At 39.8% G+C, this 16660-nt stretch overlaps 1 protein-coding gene across 11 annotated transcripts in view; it reads left to right on the forward strand.

The window, feature by feature from the left end:
* PRR14L (proline rich 14 like) overlaps window positions 1–16660 on the forward strand; it is a 58581-nt gene that overhangs the window by 35272 nt on the left and 6649 nt on the right. For 10 of the 11 annotated variants that reach the window (XM_047696465.1, XM_047696464.1, XM_047696472.1 and 7 more), the window contains 3 exons: window positions 3411–3482; window positions 4134–4305; window positions 4883–4989. In XM_047696465.1, coding sequence (XP_047552421.1) covers window positions 3411–3482; window positions 4134–4305; window positions 4883–4989 — 351 coding nt within the window. Of the gene's footprint in view, window positions 1–3410; window positions 3483–4133; window positions 4306–4882; window positions 4990–12935; window positions 13926–16660 lie in introns of those variants that run through there. The other variant, XM_047696471.1, reaches the window with a different exon arrangement.

Below are 16660 nucleotides of genomic sequence, written 5' to 3' on the forward strand. Positions count from 1 at the left end.
TTTTCTTAAGATGTTATTTATTTATTTGACACAGAGAGAGCACAGCATAGGGAGCAGTAGGCAGAAGGGAAGGGAGAAGCAGGCTCCCCACTGAGCAGAGAGCCCAACGCAGGGCTCAGTCCCAAGACTCTGGGATCATGAACTGGGCTGAAGGCAGACAACTTAACCGACTGAGCCACCCAGGCACCCTCAGAATAAGTACTTCTTAAGTAAATAAACTAATTATGTAGGCATCACCAAATCTAGTTCACAAACCTTTGGATTTCTCCCTGGAGCAGAGAGGCTTCAAAGATTGACATTTACATACTATAGTTGTACAATTTATAGAATTTTAAGTGAGCCAGAGAAGAGGGGTTTGACCACTTAGAATAGTTGTAAATAATTTCACCAATATCATTTTACCTTCTTTTTTTTTTCTTTTTTTTTTTTTTAGATTTCATTTATTTATTTTAGAGAGGGAGTTGGGGCAAGAGGGAGATGGAGAGAGAGAATCTCAAGCAGACTCCCTGCTGATCCCAGTCCGTATACGGGGATCAGTCCCACAACCCTGAGATCATGACCTGAGCTGAAATTGAGATTTGGACACTTAACCGACTGAGCTTCCCAGGTGCCCCTCATTTTACCTCCTTATAAAAATAAGAGGAAAAAGAATTTGAGAGTTAAATTCCCAAAGATCTGTCTCAGACATAATAAATCCTATTTGTAATCCCTCAACAGAAACTGAACATTTTTTTAATTAGCCTTCATCATTGCTATAACTTAAAAACTCAGCACCATCAAAGCCTTAAAATTATAAATAGCCTGGAAGAGGCCTTGTTTTTTGTGTGTCTATGCAGTCTCTTGTGCAGAATCATTCTGTGTCACTAAAATGCTATCTGGCGTATATTTCAAAGTTCCCTGAGCGTCTTAGCAGAAAACTAACTAAATCAAAGGGTTTCAGAAAAACACCCCAGAACCTGAATGTGGCTGATGGAAATTGAGAGATGAATGCTCTTCTAAGTACTTGTCTTGTAGTTAATAGGAAAATGTTCGTATAGTGTAGTCACAAAAAATACACTGCAATGAATCAAATTGTTTTATTTTTTTATTTAACTTTTTTCAAAGATTTTATTTATTTATTTGAGAGAAAGAGCGATAGCAAGAGAGAGAGAGCACAAGCAGGAGGGCAGAGGGAGAGAGAGAAGCAGACTCCGCACTGAGTAGGGAGCCTGACACGGGGCTCAATCCCAGGACCCTGAGATGGTGACCTGAGCCAAAGGCAGACTCTTAACTGACTGAGCCACCCAGGCACCCCTGACTCAGATTGTTTTAAATGATAGTGTACTCCTTTTATTTTGTCTGGTTTGTCAGTATGCCTCTATGATCTCATAACCACACTTTGCTCAGTGTCTGACATGTAGCTTTATTTATTTATTTTTGACACACAGCTTTAAATTGTACCTTCTCTACGCTATGTTCATGCCTGAGGTTCGAATGCAGGCCAGTTCTTTGTTGTACCATGTGAAGATGTGTGGCCTTTGGCCTTTTCCTTCATCCAGAACTCTTTTCCCTCCTGACTTCTGTTTCCTGGTGTGGGATATTTTTTCTCTCCCTCCCTTCCTTTGTCTAGCATTTTACTTTGTTTTATTTTAGTTCAGTTCAAGCGTAATGTGGGGGTGGGGGCTGTTTGTAGGGACTTTTCCTTCTTGTTGGTTCTAGAAGTGACTTAACATCATATGCCTTGACTTTAAGTTTAGAAGTTGGCTGTTTTTCTAAACACACTTAGAAATATTAAGCATGATAAATTGGGTAATCCAAGAAAGCAGGACTTAACAAATGTTAAATTAATTTGTTTTTGTAGGATTTTTTTTTTTTTTTTTTTTAATTTGACAGAGAGAGAGCAAGTGCACAAGGAGGGTGAGGCAGCAGAGGGAGAGGCAGGCAGTAGCATGCTCCTGCTGAGCATGGAGCCCAATGTGGGCCTCAATCCCTGGACCCCAGGGATCATGACCCAAGCCAAAGGCAGATGCTCAACCAACTGAGCCACCCAGGCAGCCCATAGGATTTCTTTTTTTTTTTTAAGTTGTATTTATTTAATCTACATCCAGTGTGGGGCTTGAACTCACGACCCTAAGACCAAGAGCTTGCCTGCTCTTCTGACTGAGCCAGCCAGGCACCCCCATAAGATTTTATTTGAACCTTAAGCACTCAATAATATAGGTTGAATGGGCCTCTTTTTCGCTGTTTTTATAGATGATGATCTTGAGGCACATGTTTTTTTCTAACCCAGATCAGGTTAGTGTTTCAGCTGAACTAGACCTGGACGCAGGGTCTCCTGATTTCTGATTTGGTCTGCTCCTTTTCCAGTATACACCCTGCCTCTTTCCTTTTATCAGTACCTGTCAAGGAATCCTGAGTTAGTGCTAAACCTTCTAAAAATCTGAATTATCTTTATTTTCTAGACATTGAACAAATCTACTTCTAAGAGAAGATGAATTGTTTTATGGCCATACAAACACCTTGTTAATTAAACCTGTACTGTGTTCCAAATTCAGTAGAAACTGATACAGGTTTTACTTTGAGAGGCACAAAAAGCTCTCCACCATCACGTATTGATGTGTCTATAAGTGATGAATACCATTGCTTCATTTATAAAAATAAAAGCTTAATTACAAAGGAGCTAACCCTGTTAGTGGTGTTCTTCTACATAACCATGTTTTCTGTGGAACTTGGCTTTAAAGAAAACAAGGTTTCTTCATAATCTTCTCTAAGGGTATAGAAATTAGATTTTATTTTGGGTGCCTGGGTGGCTCAGTGGGTTAAGCCTCTGCCTTCGGCTCAGGTCATGATTCCAGGGTCACGGGATCAAGGCCAGCATCAGACTTTCTGCTCAGCAAGGAACCTGCTTTCCCCTTTCTCTCTCTGCCTGCCTCTCTGCCTACTTGTGATCTCTCTCGCTCCCTCTCTCTCTGTCAAATAAATAAAATCTTTTTTTAAAAATTAGATTTTATTTTAATAGCATTAATAAAGAGATGAATAATATAAGATTTTTTATCTGTGAATCGTTTTTTGAAATCTTTTGAGATATATATTTAACAACAGAAGGTGTAAGACTCAAAGTCATCCTTGTTCCCCTCCATTCTCTTACTGTCCTCTCTTCGTTACTCTCTCTATCTTCTTCCCATATAAGTTAGAAAATATCTTCCCATCAGCCTGCCTCCATTCCAGTGGTGGGCACGCAAATGTAATTCTCATAACTGGAGGCGGTTTTTCTTCTTTCTGAGTGACTGACATTTCTTGTCTTCCTGGGGCCTAATTGCATATCATGTGCCATCACGGTGTCAAAACCTTTGAGTACCACAGTGGCATCAAAACTTTCCTCTTGTTCCACTGCCCTAACCTGTTGCTTTTGTACTTTTGCTCCACCTCAGCCACACCATGTTACCATATGTGCCTCTTCCAGGCATGGAAGCTTCTTATAACACCAGTGGCAGTCAGATGAGGTAAGCCTCCAGCAGCACCTGGTACAGAGGGCTTGCAACGAGTGTGTGTGCATGTGTGGGAGACCAAGGAAAGAGTGAATGTGCAAGCAAACACAGCACCTGAGAGGATGTGCTGCCAGATGGTGTACCTTGAGCACAGCATGATTCTGACATCTTTTCCTTCCAGACGTGATCTGAGATTCAGATATCTTTTATCCTAAGTAGCACCTAAGGATGTGTAATCAGTACCATTTACTGAAAAAAAGTCAAAATCATTAGCCAGATCATTCAACCACAGATTCCCTGTCAAGCTGTCTCTTGGTCATAGAGCCATCTTCATAGCCTTGATGGGATTGATCTTATCTGAGCACAGTTCTTTTGTTCAGTTCACTAAATGCCTTTTTCCTCCAAAGAGTCTGTTCCTTTTTATATTTTTCCTTATAAAACTCTTCTACACCAAGGAAAGGATTGGCCACATCCACATAATTTTTTTAAGTATGTAGACACAGGCTCTGTCCAGAAATAACTAGAGAATCCCTTGGCTGGAAACATCATTGCTAGAAAAAGGAATATCTTTAACCTTAGTCTGATGTTAAGGAGTTGTATTTGCCCAGGTAGAAAGCAAAACCTGTCTCATATGTTCCTTTTCCGTTTTTCTTTCCATGGTGCTAGACTAGAGCCTCCATTCCCTGCCTTGGTACCAAAGTCTTGCTTGGTAACAGACTCAGCTGTCAGCAAGCTCCTGCTTTCAGCCTCCGAGTTCCAGGTTCCTGAATTTGATGAGCTGGATAGTGTGGCAGCGTCATGCCCCCATCCACAGAGCAGCCCTCCAGAAGAGAAGGAGGTAAATGTAAAGAGCTGATAGAGTCGGGGGCAGTACTGGAAGCATCCGTTGAGGTCCGCAGATCACATGATGGGTACACAGGCCCCTGGGTGTCTTTGCTTATCACTGTTAGCTTCAGCTGAGTGCTGGAGATTACCAAAGCAGGGGTTTTTCTCCTTGTCCACTGAAGGCTACTCTGGATCTCTGAATCAGCATTGTTTTCCAGGTCCCTTTTTTTCGATGATAGCATTTAACAGTATTTAGAGTATTAGACCAAAGAGCTGCTTCATGCATTCAAAGATGAGTGAACAATGGTATTCTTCAATTTTGCAATCTCTCTCTGTCTCCAACAGTTAACAGGCTTTCATATTGCTAATCTCAATATCTGAGCTGAATGTACGGATTCTCTTCTAATAATATAAAGGGAGTGGTTGCTGAGAACACTGTCAGCAGGAGTAAGTAGAGCTTTGTCATAAACTATGAGTTAGAGTCATCTATAAACTGAGGAAGCAAAATCTTAGAGTGTCAAGAAAAAGGACTTTATGTATTTAAAATGTCTTACAACTTGACCATCTTTCTTCTTAATCTTTAAAAATAGGCTGAGCCAGAGAAGAGGCCAAAGAAAGTCTCACAGATTCGTATCCGGAAAACCATTCCTAAGCCAGACCCTAATCTTACCCCTATGGGCCTTCCTCGACCCAAAAGGTGAGCTCCTTCTCTAATACACATAGGTCCACTGTTTTGGAAAATTGTTTGGTAGAATATAATGACCTTTTAAATGGTCATATACTCTATTTATTATACTTCTAGGAATTTATCCAAAACAGTTAATTGGTAATATAACCAGAGATTTATGTGCCAGGGATATTGTTCTGTATTCTTAATCATTTTTATCAAGCTCACTATGCCAGATATTATTCTCTCCCTTTGTGTACATAGTCTGTTTGTCCCCCAGTGGTGCTGAGAGGTCAGCGCAATTGTCGCTCCCAGGTTTAGTTGAGGATGCCAGGGCTTAATGTTTAAGACACCTGTTTTAGGCCTTGGTGTCAGTCGTGGCTCAGGCGGCTTTTCTCTCACATGGTTTTTACCTGAACCCACAGCCCAAGCTCACAACATGCTGGTGCAAATTGACAAGGGACCTAATGTCATGAGAGAAAGAAGTTGAATTTTTTTTTTCTTTCTCTCTCTCTCTTTTTTTTTTTTAAGAAAATGCCAGATCCATGCTATGGTCTATATCATGGCCTTTAAAAACTTGGTTTCTAAAGATTTATTTTTTATGACAGAGATAATTGCTAACCCTGAAACAGGAAGTGGAAAGAAAAAACAGATTACCAAATTAGGTGTTTGGTGTACTGTACATTATACAGACACACTAGGAAAATAACATTTTATAAAAGATCTCCAGAGTTACATTTTCTTGTGGTAGATTTCATTCCTTCATTTCTCACTGGCAAATAGAAGCCTAACAGTAGTCCCTTAAGTGACTCCAGGTAAGTTATTAAACCTTCCTGAACTTTAAGAATGTGTCTATAAAGTGTAGTAAGAATTCCTAACACTTAAGATTGCTGTACAGTCCAGTTGAGGAAAAAATGTGTACTGTGCCTGTTACATTGCTTCACACAACACAAATGCAATAATTATTACTATAATCATAATTGACCTACTTTTCCCACATGGTTTTGTCTTAATGTATTTTTATCTTACTGTTCTTTTATTGATCATCCTACCATATGTCTTTATAAGAGAATATTTTAAATATTTCAGATATCCTAGGTTGAATAGTACTTATTACTAGAATGAAATAGGATTCAAAATCAGATGTATTCTATCTTGCATTTGTATATAGATATAAGTTCTGAAAAACCTTTTTATGATAAATAAGTAGTTTGGAGTAGAGACAGTTAATATAGTAATGACATTCAGTCCTTTAAACTTCTTTCAAGTAATATTATTAGCCCAAAAATCACAGAGTGATCTATCATCAAATTATATTTAATGATTTATCACCTAATTTTATTGAAAGCAAAGAATTGACAAGTGCTGATTCATATAGGTTCTGTTACCAGGCATTGAAGCAGTGAGTGTTTCATTGTACAAGCAACACACCAAAAAGATCTGACCAGTAAGTGTCAGATGCCCAATAATTTGTATGCTGGTCTTTCAGTTAGAGATACTTTATTTAAGTCAGTATAATGAAAGAGGTTGAAAAAATAAGATTTTTAACAAGCCTTCGTCTAAGATGCCTTTTGATAAAGTGCTTTTTATTCCCATCCTCTTTTGTCAAAAAACCTTGAAGTTACAGATTTTAGTGTAGTAAATGTATGGAAAAGACATTCAACTTTTTTTAATACACTTGACACAATGTTACATTAGTTTCCCATGTGCAGTACAGTGGTTCAACAAGACTACACATTATGCTGTGCTCACCACAGTTGTAACTCTTATCTGTCACCATACAATGCTGTTATAATACCGTTGACTATATTCCCTGTGCTATACCTTTTATCCCTGTGACTTGTTCATTCCATAACAGGAAATCCTAATCTCCCACTCCCTTTTACCCATTTTGCACATTCCCCCACCCCTTAACCTATAACTAAATTGGCAAACAGGTTTTATTATTCAAGCCCATCAGCCAAATCATTCTTACTCCCTAACTTTTGTTTTCCAATTCAAGTAAATGTATTAATTCACACTTAAGAAAATTATGCAAACCATTGAGAAATAAATTATGGAACATATCTTACCAGTAAAATATCTTGCATTTATATATAGATATAAGTTCTGAAAATATCCTACTTGTAAAAGCTGTAAGTCAAAATTAAAATCATATATAACAAATATATAATTTATTTTAGTAGCACATTATTAAAATAACATGGTAATGCTGTTTGTCATTACTGGATTTGTAATAAACTAAGGTAATGTGTAGTTAGAATAATAAATTATGACGTGAGGGGGCACCTGCGTGGCTCAATCATTAAGCATCTGCCTTCTGCTCAGGTCATGATCCCAGGGTGCTGGGATTAAGCCCCGAATTCAGCTCCCTGCTTGGCGGGAAGCCTGCTTCTCCCTCTCCCGCTCACTCTGCTTGTGTTCCCTCTCTCGCTGTGTCTCTCTCAAATAAATAAATTAAATATTTTTTTAATAAATAAATAAATAATGAAGTGAGGAGTGTGGTAAAAGCGTGATACTTGCTTCAGTAAATGTGTATGCATACATGAATCAAACAATGTTATTGGACTTTTAGGAACAATTAAGAGTCATGTAAAACATCAAATAAACCTACTTATGTAAATCTTAGGACTGCTTCAATATTTAATGTAGGAGAAAATGTACTATGAAACCAACTTGCATGGCAGTATTCTGTAATTTTTGCTGCTGTTAACAGGTGTAGAAGTTACAACATTTTTTTTTTTTAAAGATTTATTTATTTATTTATTTATTTGACAGATCGCAAGTAGGCAGAGAGGCAGGCAGAGAGGCAGGCAGAGAGAGAAGAGAAAGCAGGCTCCCTGCTGAGCAGAGAGCCCGATGCACGGGGCTCGATCCCAGGACTCTGGGACCATGACCTGAGCTGAAGGCAGAGGCTTTAACCCACTGAGCCACCCAGGTGCCCCGAAGTTACAACGTTTTATAAGCTAAAATAAGATGAGGATTAAATAATCGAAATAAATTTTTCTTAATGTGATTTGTTAAGTTTATTCTTTAACTGAAGGAAATTACTTAAAATTTTTGTTTGTGGATTTTACACACTTCATCTAATAATGTTTGATAGTCTTGGTAAACATTTCAGTGGTATATTTTAAGAAAGAAGAATTGACTGTTAAGTAGACCCTTCTTCTTAAGGAGGCATTGTTTGATAATAATCAGGAGACACATGACGTAGGGTCACCCTGACAATCCCATTCTGCAGCATATATGAAACCTGAATATTCTGACACCAGCCAAAGTACCCTATTTCTAAAACCACTCCTCTCTTACTGGAACTATATGTGATAGGGAAATACCAATCCAATACAAGTTTACTGTGATTTCATTAATTACTGAAGGGGACTCAGCAAGATCACTGATTTGACTCATTTACTGAAGTAACATTCGGGATGGGTAGGTGCTGTTCTGAAAGAATTCGTGGGGATGGAGAAATCTGCATAAACATTCAAGGACACTTCTCAAACATATGACTAGAAGTTCTAGGAAATTAAAGATTGGGAGAGGCAACCCACGGAATGGGAGAAGATATTTGCAAATGACAGTACAGACAGAAAGTTGATATCCAGGATCTATAAAGAACTCCTCAAACTCAACACACACAAAGCAGACAATCATATAAAAAAATGGGCAGAAGATATGAACAGACACTTCTCCAATGAAGACATACAAATGGCTATCAGACACATGAAAAAATGTTCATCATCCCTAGCCATCAGGGAGATTCAAATTAAAACCACATTGAGATACCACCTTATACCAGTTAGAATGGCCAAAATTAGCAAGACAGGAAACAACATGTGTTGGAGAGGATGTGGAGAAAGGGGAACCCTCTTACACTGTTGGTGGGAATGCAAGTTGGTGCAGCCACTTTGGAAAACAGTGTGGAGATTCCTCAAGAAATTAAAAATAGAGCTTCCCTATGACCCTGCCATTGCACTCCTGGGTATTTACCCCAAAGATACAGATGGAGTGAAAAGAAGGGCCACCTGTACCCCAATGTTTATAGCAGCAATGGCCACAGTCGCCAAACTGTGGAAAGAGCCAAGATCCCTTCAACGGACGAATGGATAAGGAAAATGTGGTCCATATACACTATGGAGTATTATGCCTCCATCAGAAAGGATGAATACCCAACTTTTGTATCAACATGGACGGGACTGGAAGAGATTATGCTGAGTGAAATAAGTCAAGCAGAGAGAGTCAGTTATCATATGGTTTCACTTATTTGTGGAGCATAACAAATAGCATGGAGGACAAGGGGAGATGGAGAGGAGAAGGGAGTTGAGGGAAATTGGAAGGGGAGGTGAACCATGAGAGACTATCGACTCTGAAAAACAATCTGAGGGTTTTGAAGGGGCAGGGGATGGGAGGTTGGGGGAACCAGGTGGTGGGTATTAGAGAGGGCACGTATTGCATGGAGCACTGGGTGTGGTGCAAAAACAATGAATACTGTTACGCTGAAAAGAAATTAAAAAAAAATAAAGATTGGGGGATAGATTCCACTAAAACAGGGTATTCATGTACTCTGTGGCATGTCTTCTGGTACACTGGTGTGAATGCCACTGGTGTAGGGTATTTAACAGCAACCTTATTTAGCTCTTGGGAGTTCATGTGTCTGTCAGTCCAACCAGACAAACTACACAGTATGTTAAATAGGGAAATGGTAAAATAAAATCTTAAACTATAATAGGAGAGTAACCACAAGATGTACAGAGAATTCTGAGGGTACCCAAAGACTGAGGGCAAGTAATCAAAGAAGGACAAACTTGGAAGAGGGGACACCTCCTTAAGTTGCCATTTAGACTTTGTTGGAGAGGGTATAGTTGCAACCCATTGGATGTCTGGGTTGCTAAGGCCAGAGCTAGGCAAGCAGGAAATAGCAACTTTGCAGGGTGCAGACAAGCTGATGTAGGTGGGCATGCAGGGGAAGGGGATACTGCTTTGGATGTAAGTCCTGGAACATGTGGTATTTCTTTCAGGAGGGCCACAGGAAACAGCCCTCAGGAAGTTGGAGTGCAAGCTTATAGCCTGGAGTGCCACGTATTTCCTGACACGGAAACATGTGACATGATCACCAGGCTAGGGTTGCCAGAGCACTGAAGGACTACATGCTCTGTCCACACAGCTAGGGCTGAGCCTACTCCAGATGCCCCTCCTTGACATCCCAACAAGCACGCACAGTGACGGGGACTGGGGGGAGTTTACCAGAACCAGGAAGAGAAGCTCCTTTCCTCCTACAGTGTTGCCTCACTGCCCTCTTCTGCCAAAGCTTTTAGCGTCACACTTACTGTAAAGAAGAAATGCGTTGAAAGTCCAAGATTCCATTTTCACAGAGTAGGTACTAAAAGGTACATTTTAATCTAAGAAGCAATAATTTGATAGCTGGTACATGCCAGTATACACCAGAAATATGAATGCAGTTCACTTGACCAAGAGACTGTCCTTTTAAGGAGAGATTTGAATAAATGGAAAAGTGGTATTTAACACAGTCACATGGAAGAATAAAGAAGCAAGAATAGAGAGGAAAATTCAGAAAAGGAGTGAAATAAGAGAGGTACTAATCCTGAGAGATATTAAATATATTGTAAAGTCTCAGTAAATAAGAATGGTGTAGTGCCAGATCATAAACATACAAATTGATAAAATAGAAAGTCCAGAACTAGACACAAACACAGATTTAGTATGTGATCAAGGTGTCCCCTCAAATCAGTGGCAACTGGGTAGCCATTTTAAAAGTAATAAACCTGGGGCACCTGGATGGCTCAGTGGGTTAAGCCGATGCCTTCGGCTCAGGTCATGGTCTCAGGGTCCTGGGATCAAGTCCCAATTTGGGCTCTCTGCTCAGCAGGGAGCCTGCTTCCCTCCCTCTCTCTCTGCCTGCCTCTCTGCCTACTTGTGATCTCTCTCTGTCAAATAAATAAATAAAATCTTGGAAAAAAAAAGTAATAAACTTGGTGGGGAGTGTTGCCTGGCTGTCAGTAGAACATGCAACTTTTGTTCTCGGGGCTGTAAGTTCAAGCCATATGTTGGGTGTAAAGATTACTTAAAAGTAAAATTTTGGGATCACCTGGGTGGCTTAGGTCATGATCCCAGAGTCCTGGAATATTGACCCCCTTGTAGGGCTCCCTGCTCAGTGGGTAGTCTCTCTCTCCTCTATCTGTCTCTCCTCTTTCTCATGTTCTCTCTCGCTCACTCACTCTCTCTCAAAAAATAAAATCTTACAAAAATAAATAAAATCTTCAAAAAAATAATAAAGTTGAATCTGTATCTTAGACCTTTTACCAGAAGAAATTCCAAATGAATCAGATTTAAATGGAAACAAATCAGACTGTAAGAATACTTGAGGAAACCATAGGAATTTTTTTTTTTTTTTAACATAAACTCTCCCCACAGCATGGCCCCAAGATCAAGAGTCACATGCTTCACTGACTGAGCCAGCCAGGTGCCCCTGCCCATAGGAAATTTCTAACTGGAGTGACTGCCTAGAATACAAAGTCCAGAGCCATAAAATAAAAGTCTGAGAAATATATTTCATAAAAATCTAGCACTTCTGCTAGAAAAAGAAATACCATAAACAAAGTCAAAACACAATTTGTGGGGCACCTGGGTGGCTTAGTCAGTTAAGTGCCTAACTCTGTTTCAGCCCAGGTCATGATCTTAGGTCCTAAGACAGCCTCGGTTACGGGCTCTGCACTTGGTGAGACTGCACCCCCCCCCTGCCCTTTTGCACACGTACGCTCTGTCTCAAATAAAAACTTAAAAAAAAAAAAATCCACAACTTTTTTTTTTTTAAGATTTTATTTATTTATTTGACAGACAGAGATCACAAGTAGGCAGAGAGGCAGGCAGAGAGAGAGAGGAGGAAGCAGGCTCCCTGCTAAGCAGAGAGCCCGATGCCTGACTCGATCCCAGGACCCTGAGATCATGACCTGAGCCGAAGGCAGAGGCTTAACCCACTGAGTCACCCAGGTGCCCAAAAATCCACAACTTCTAATTGACTAGATGGGAGGAGGCCTTTCACAATGTATACACATAACAGAGCCTCAAGATGTACACTTTAAATGTCTTACAATTTTATTTGTCAGTTATATGTCATAAAGCTGAAAAAAAAAGCAGTAAAACTTAAAAATTTTAAGAAACCATGAACTCCTATCAAAAGGCTAATTTACATACATACACATGCTTGTGCATACAAACACACCAGAATTCTACAAATTGATAAGAGAAAATGAAAATCCCCACAGAAAACTGGGCAAAGGATGTGACTAGATAGACGGCCCACAGGTAAGGAAGTGAAAATAGCTCTTACCCAAATGGAACAAATGATCATAACACCACATTGCTTGTTTGGAGGGCTGTATCAAAATTAGAAATGTGCAGACCCTTTGGATATCTAGGAATTTCTGATACAGATACACTTCCATGTATAGGAAATGACGTGTATAAAACTCAACATCATAATAATGTCAGAAGACTAAGAAAAATATGGGCCTGATCAAATAATTTATGGTACATCTATTCAAAAGAACAGAATGCCATATAATCTTTCAAAAAACCAAGATGTACCATTTTAAATAATCAGTGTCTTAAGGTAATGTTAGCTAGAACAAAAATTGTCTGTGGAATGCTGCCATTTGTATAAAACAGGAAATAGGAATTGTATTGTATTGTACTGTATTGTATAAAACAGGGAAATAGGAATTCTTAAGAATTCTGTGTTTTATATAGGCCATTTCTGCAGCCATGTCCTCTATAAACATTTATAAATGAGGGATGTAATTGCTCAAAATGAGAATTTGAACCTGCCCCCCAAATGCCTGATGTTTTGTCTTTGGCTGTATATAGAGATTTGTTCTCTCTGCCTCAGAATATAAAAGTCATTGTTACTCAAGCAGTTTGGTCACCTTAGGGATTTAATGTCCCTAGTCATTTTCTAGGCCAGAAAACAGGTGCCATCAAAAGTTGTTGCTGTATTCTGCTTAGCATATGTATCAGCACATCTCAGCCCCAAGACCACACTTTACGCAGAGAGTTTTCTCTGAAATTGCCTTCCTCCTGGTGCAAGTCATAAAAACAAATCAAGTGATGAGGGAGAGAGGACCCACCAGATGGGAAGATACTCAAATGTAGACTCTCGCCAAAACCACTCTGGGCAAGGTGGTCTCTCCTCCACAGAGCATGGGCTTTTGAGGCAGACTGCACCATCACAGTGAGTGAAGCCTCTCTGAAGAAGGCAGAGTTTGTTAAGGGCCAGAAATTCCAGAATCTGAGCTCTGTTTACCATCTTTCACCTCAGCGCAGAAATGACGCATACTGCCCTGATTTGCCAGTCAGAATGACTTTCACTTTCAGACTGCCCATCGGACATCTTTAATGTAGCAGTTGCTACCAGTAAGAAGCAGAGTAGCTGCTGTCTGTTGGAATGCCAGTGCTTAATCACTATTAAAAATTATATATGTGTTGTTATTTATGTGTACCTTCCATTGAGCATGTTCTTTGCTGAATTGAAATTGAACCAAACAAAACCTCATAAGATTTTCAGAAACTAAAACATGATGCCAGAGTTAATTGACATGCTCTGCAGACTATTTTTCTTATCTGAATGACAGGTTTAAAATATACAGAAACATTGTGGTGATTTGCTCTTTCATAATAGTTAATGTAAAAGTTATGCTCTCTGAAAATAAGTTTCTACTTAGATAAGTGTGGTGACCTGCAGCTATCCTCTTCCACATAGTAGCCAAAATGAACTGAGTATACTCAAGCAAATGAATAAAAGAGTGAATTTTATGGTATATGAACCAAGACTTCTCAAGGACTGATTAAAGTTCTGTAGCAGAAAATGTACAAAATGAGTGTAGGGACGCCTGGCGGGCTCAATCAGTTAAGCATCCCGTTCTTGATTTTGGCTCAGATCATGATCGCCAGGTTGTGAGATTGGGTCCCACACTGGGCTCCGTGCTCAGCATGGAGTCTGCTTGTCCCTCTCCCTTTGCTGCTGCTCCTGCTCGCTCATTGTCTCTCTCAAATAAGTAAATAAAATGTGTTTTTTTTTTTTTTAAGATGCATATAGAATATCTTTTCTTACCAGGAAGTGCTAAAGCTCTCAAAGACTACTAAGGTAATAGATCAGGAACCAGTTTGGAACTCCCATTGGCCACAGATGAAATGGTCTGAGCATTGAAAAGATTAAAGCACAAGAAATATGTTTAAGTGCTATAGTTTATAATGACACTTTTAAATTTTTTTTTTTTTTAAGATTTTATTTATCTGACAGAGAGAGATCACAAGTGGGCAGACAGGCAAGCAGAGAGAGAGAGAGGAGGAAGCAGGCTCCCTGCAGAGCAGAGAGCCCGATGTGGGACTCGATCCCAGGACCCTGAGATCATGACCTGAGCTGAAGGCAGAGGCTTAACCACTGAGCCACCCAGGTGCCCCTATAATGACACTTTTAAAAAAAGATTTTATTTATTTGAGAGACCACAGAGGGAAAGGAAGAAACAGACTCCCAGCCGAGGAGGGAGCCCTGTGTGGGCTCGATCCCAAAACCCTGAGATCATTACCCAAGCCAAAGTCAGACACTTAACTGACTGAGCCACCCAGATGCCCCTACAATCCATTGGCCATATTTGGATGAGATTAGAGAACCAATTAATTGTTTTGGAAATCAGTAAATAAGGGGAAAGAACCAGGTATGATTTGTTTTTCCTGCATATGTTGTACCTCAGGATTACCAAGTAATTGATGAGCATGAGGTTTTTCAATTTAGACAGAAGAATTCTACCTAATGATTGGAGGAGTGATAGACTATCACCATGTATGACCCTAAAGAAGTAATAAGTGTAGTCAACCTTTTTCAGTGGCTATTAGTATTGCAAAAAAAGTCAACAACAGGTCCCTCATGATTTAAGTATATACCACCATCTAAAAATCTTCCTATCAAAACACCTAAATCTGATTATGCATCTATATCATTTGTATCTAATCGTCGGTCTGTAGGAAATACCTATAGTAGTTCCCATATGTTTGGGTCAGAGGAACAGGTTAAATGATACTGTGTAGGTGTAATCGAGAAAATCTAGACTGGGGAAGCCACAGGTCAAACAACCTGGTTTCTTCACCAAATAAATTACAAAATGAAAAGGGAGACAGACAAAATAGAACACGAGTAACATACAAATTGAGATGGGTTTGATTGGGATTAAAAATTCCAGGGAGGGGCGCCTGGGTGGCTCAGTGGGTTAAGCCACTGCCTTCGGCTCAGGTCATGATCCCAGGTCCTGGGTTCAGGCCCCGCATCGGGCTTTCTGCTCAGCCAGGGAGCCTGTTTCCTCCTCTCTCTCTGCCTGCCTCTCTGCCTACTTGTGATTTCTCTCTGTCAAATAAATAAATAAAATCTTTAAAAAAAAAAATTTAAAAAAAAAAAAAAATCCAGGGACCTGGGATGTCTGGTTGGCTCAGTTGGTTAAGCAGCTGACTTCGGCTCAGGTCATGATCCCAGCGTCCTGGGATCGAGTCCCACATTGGGCTCCTTGCTCGGCGGGGAGCCTGCTTCTCCCTCTGCCTCTGCCTGCCATTCTGTCTGCCTGTGCTCGCTCTCTCTCCCTCTCTCTCTGACAAATAAATAAAATATTAAAAAAAAAAAATTCCAGGGACCTGTGTTTGGGAAAAGGGTAAAAATGATATACTTCATTTTCTAAGTTAAAAATACTTACTGAAATTCTTGCCAACCACTAAAAGAAGAATGTATAATTTCCAAGCCAGTAAGGGGGGGATAAAAAAGAGAAAGTAAACAGTCAAGGAGAAGAAAAACATTGAAAAGGTAGGATTAAAAGAAGCTGTAAAATATAATAATAGATACAAATACAGTTATATCATTGCCAGTAAGTATAAATGGACAAAATTTCATAAAGCTGAAAATTGGCAGCCTAGAAAAGAAAAATCTAGCTTGTGCTGTGCAGATGAGCCATCTAAAACTCATTGCAGAAGGGCTGAAAGACCTCCTCCAAAACCCTCAGTTTGTTCCTCACAGTCCATAGTCTCTCATGGTTCGTCTCCCCCTCTGATTTTCCCCAACTCCCTTCTCTTCTCCATCTCCCCATGTCCTCCATGTCATTCCTTATGCTCCACAAATAAGTGAAACCATATGATAATTGACTCTGTTTGACTTATTTCACTCAGCATAATCTCTTCCAGTCCCGTCCATGTTGATACAAAAGTTGGGTATTCATCCTTTCTGTTGGAGGCATAATACTCCATAGTATATATGGACCACATCTTCTTTATCCATTCATCCGTTGAAGGGCATCTTGCTTCTTTGCACAATTTTGGTGACTGTGGCCATTGCTGCTATGAACATTAGGGTACAGGTGGCCCTTCTTTTCACTCCATCTGTATCTTTGGGGTAAATATCCAGTAGTGCAATGGCAGGGTCATAGGGAAGCTCTATTTTTAATTTCTTGAGGAATCTCCACACTGTTTTCCAAAGTGGCTGCACCAACTTACATTTCCACCAACAGTGTAAGAGGGTTCCCCTTTCTCCACATCCTCTCCAACACACGTTGTTTACTGTCTCATTAATTTTGGCCATTCTATCTGGTGTAACGTGGTATCTCAATGTGGTTTTGATTTGAATCTCCCTAATGGCTAGTGATGATGAACA

The sequence above is a fragment of the Lutra lutra genome, chromosome 12 (genome assembly GCF_902655055.1).
Source record: "Lutra lutra chromosome 12, mLutLut1.2, whole genome shotgun sequence".
Classification (NCBI taxonomy): Eukaryota; Metazoa; Chordata; class Mammalia; order Carnivora; family Mustelidae; genus Lutra; species Lutra lutra.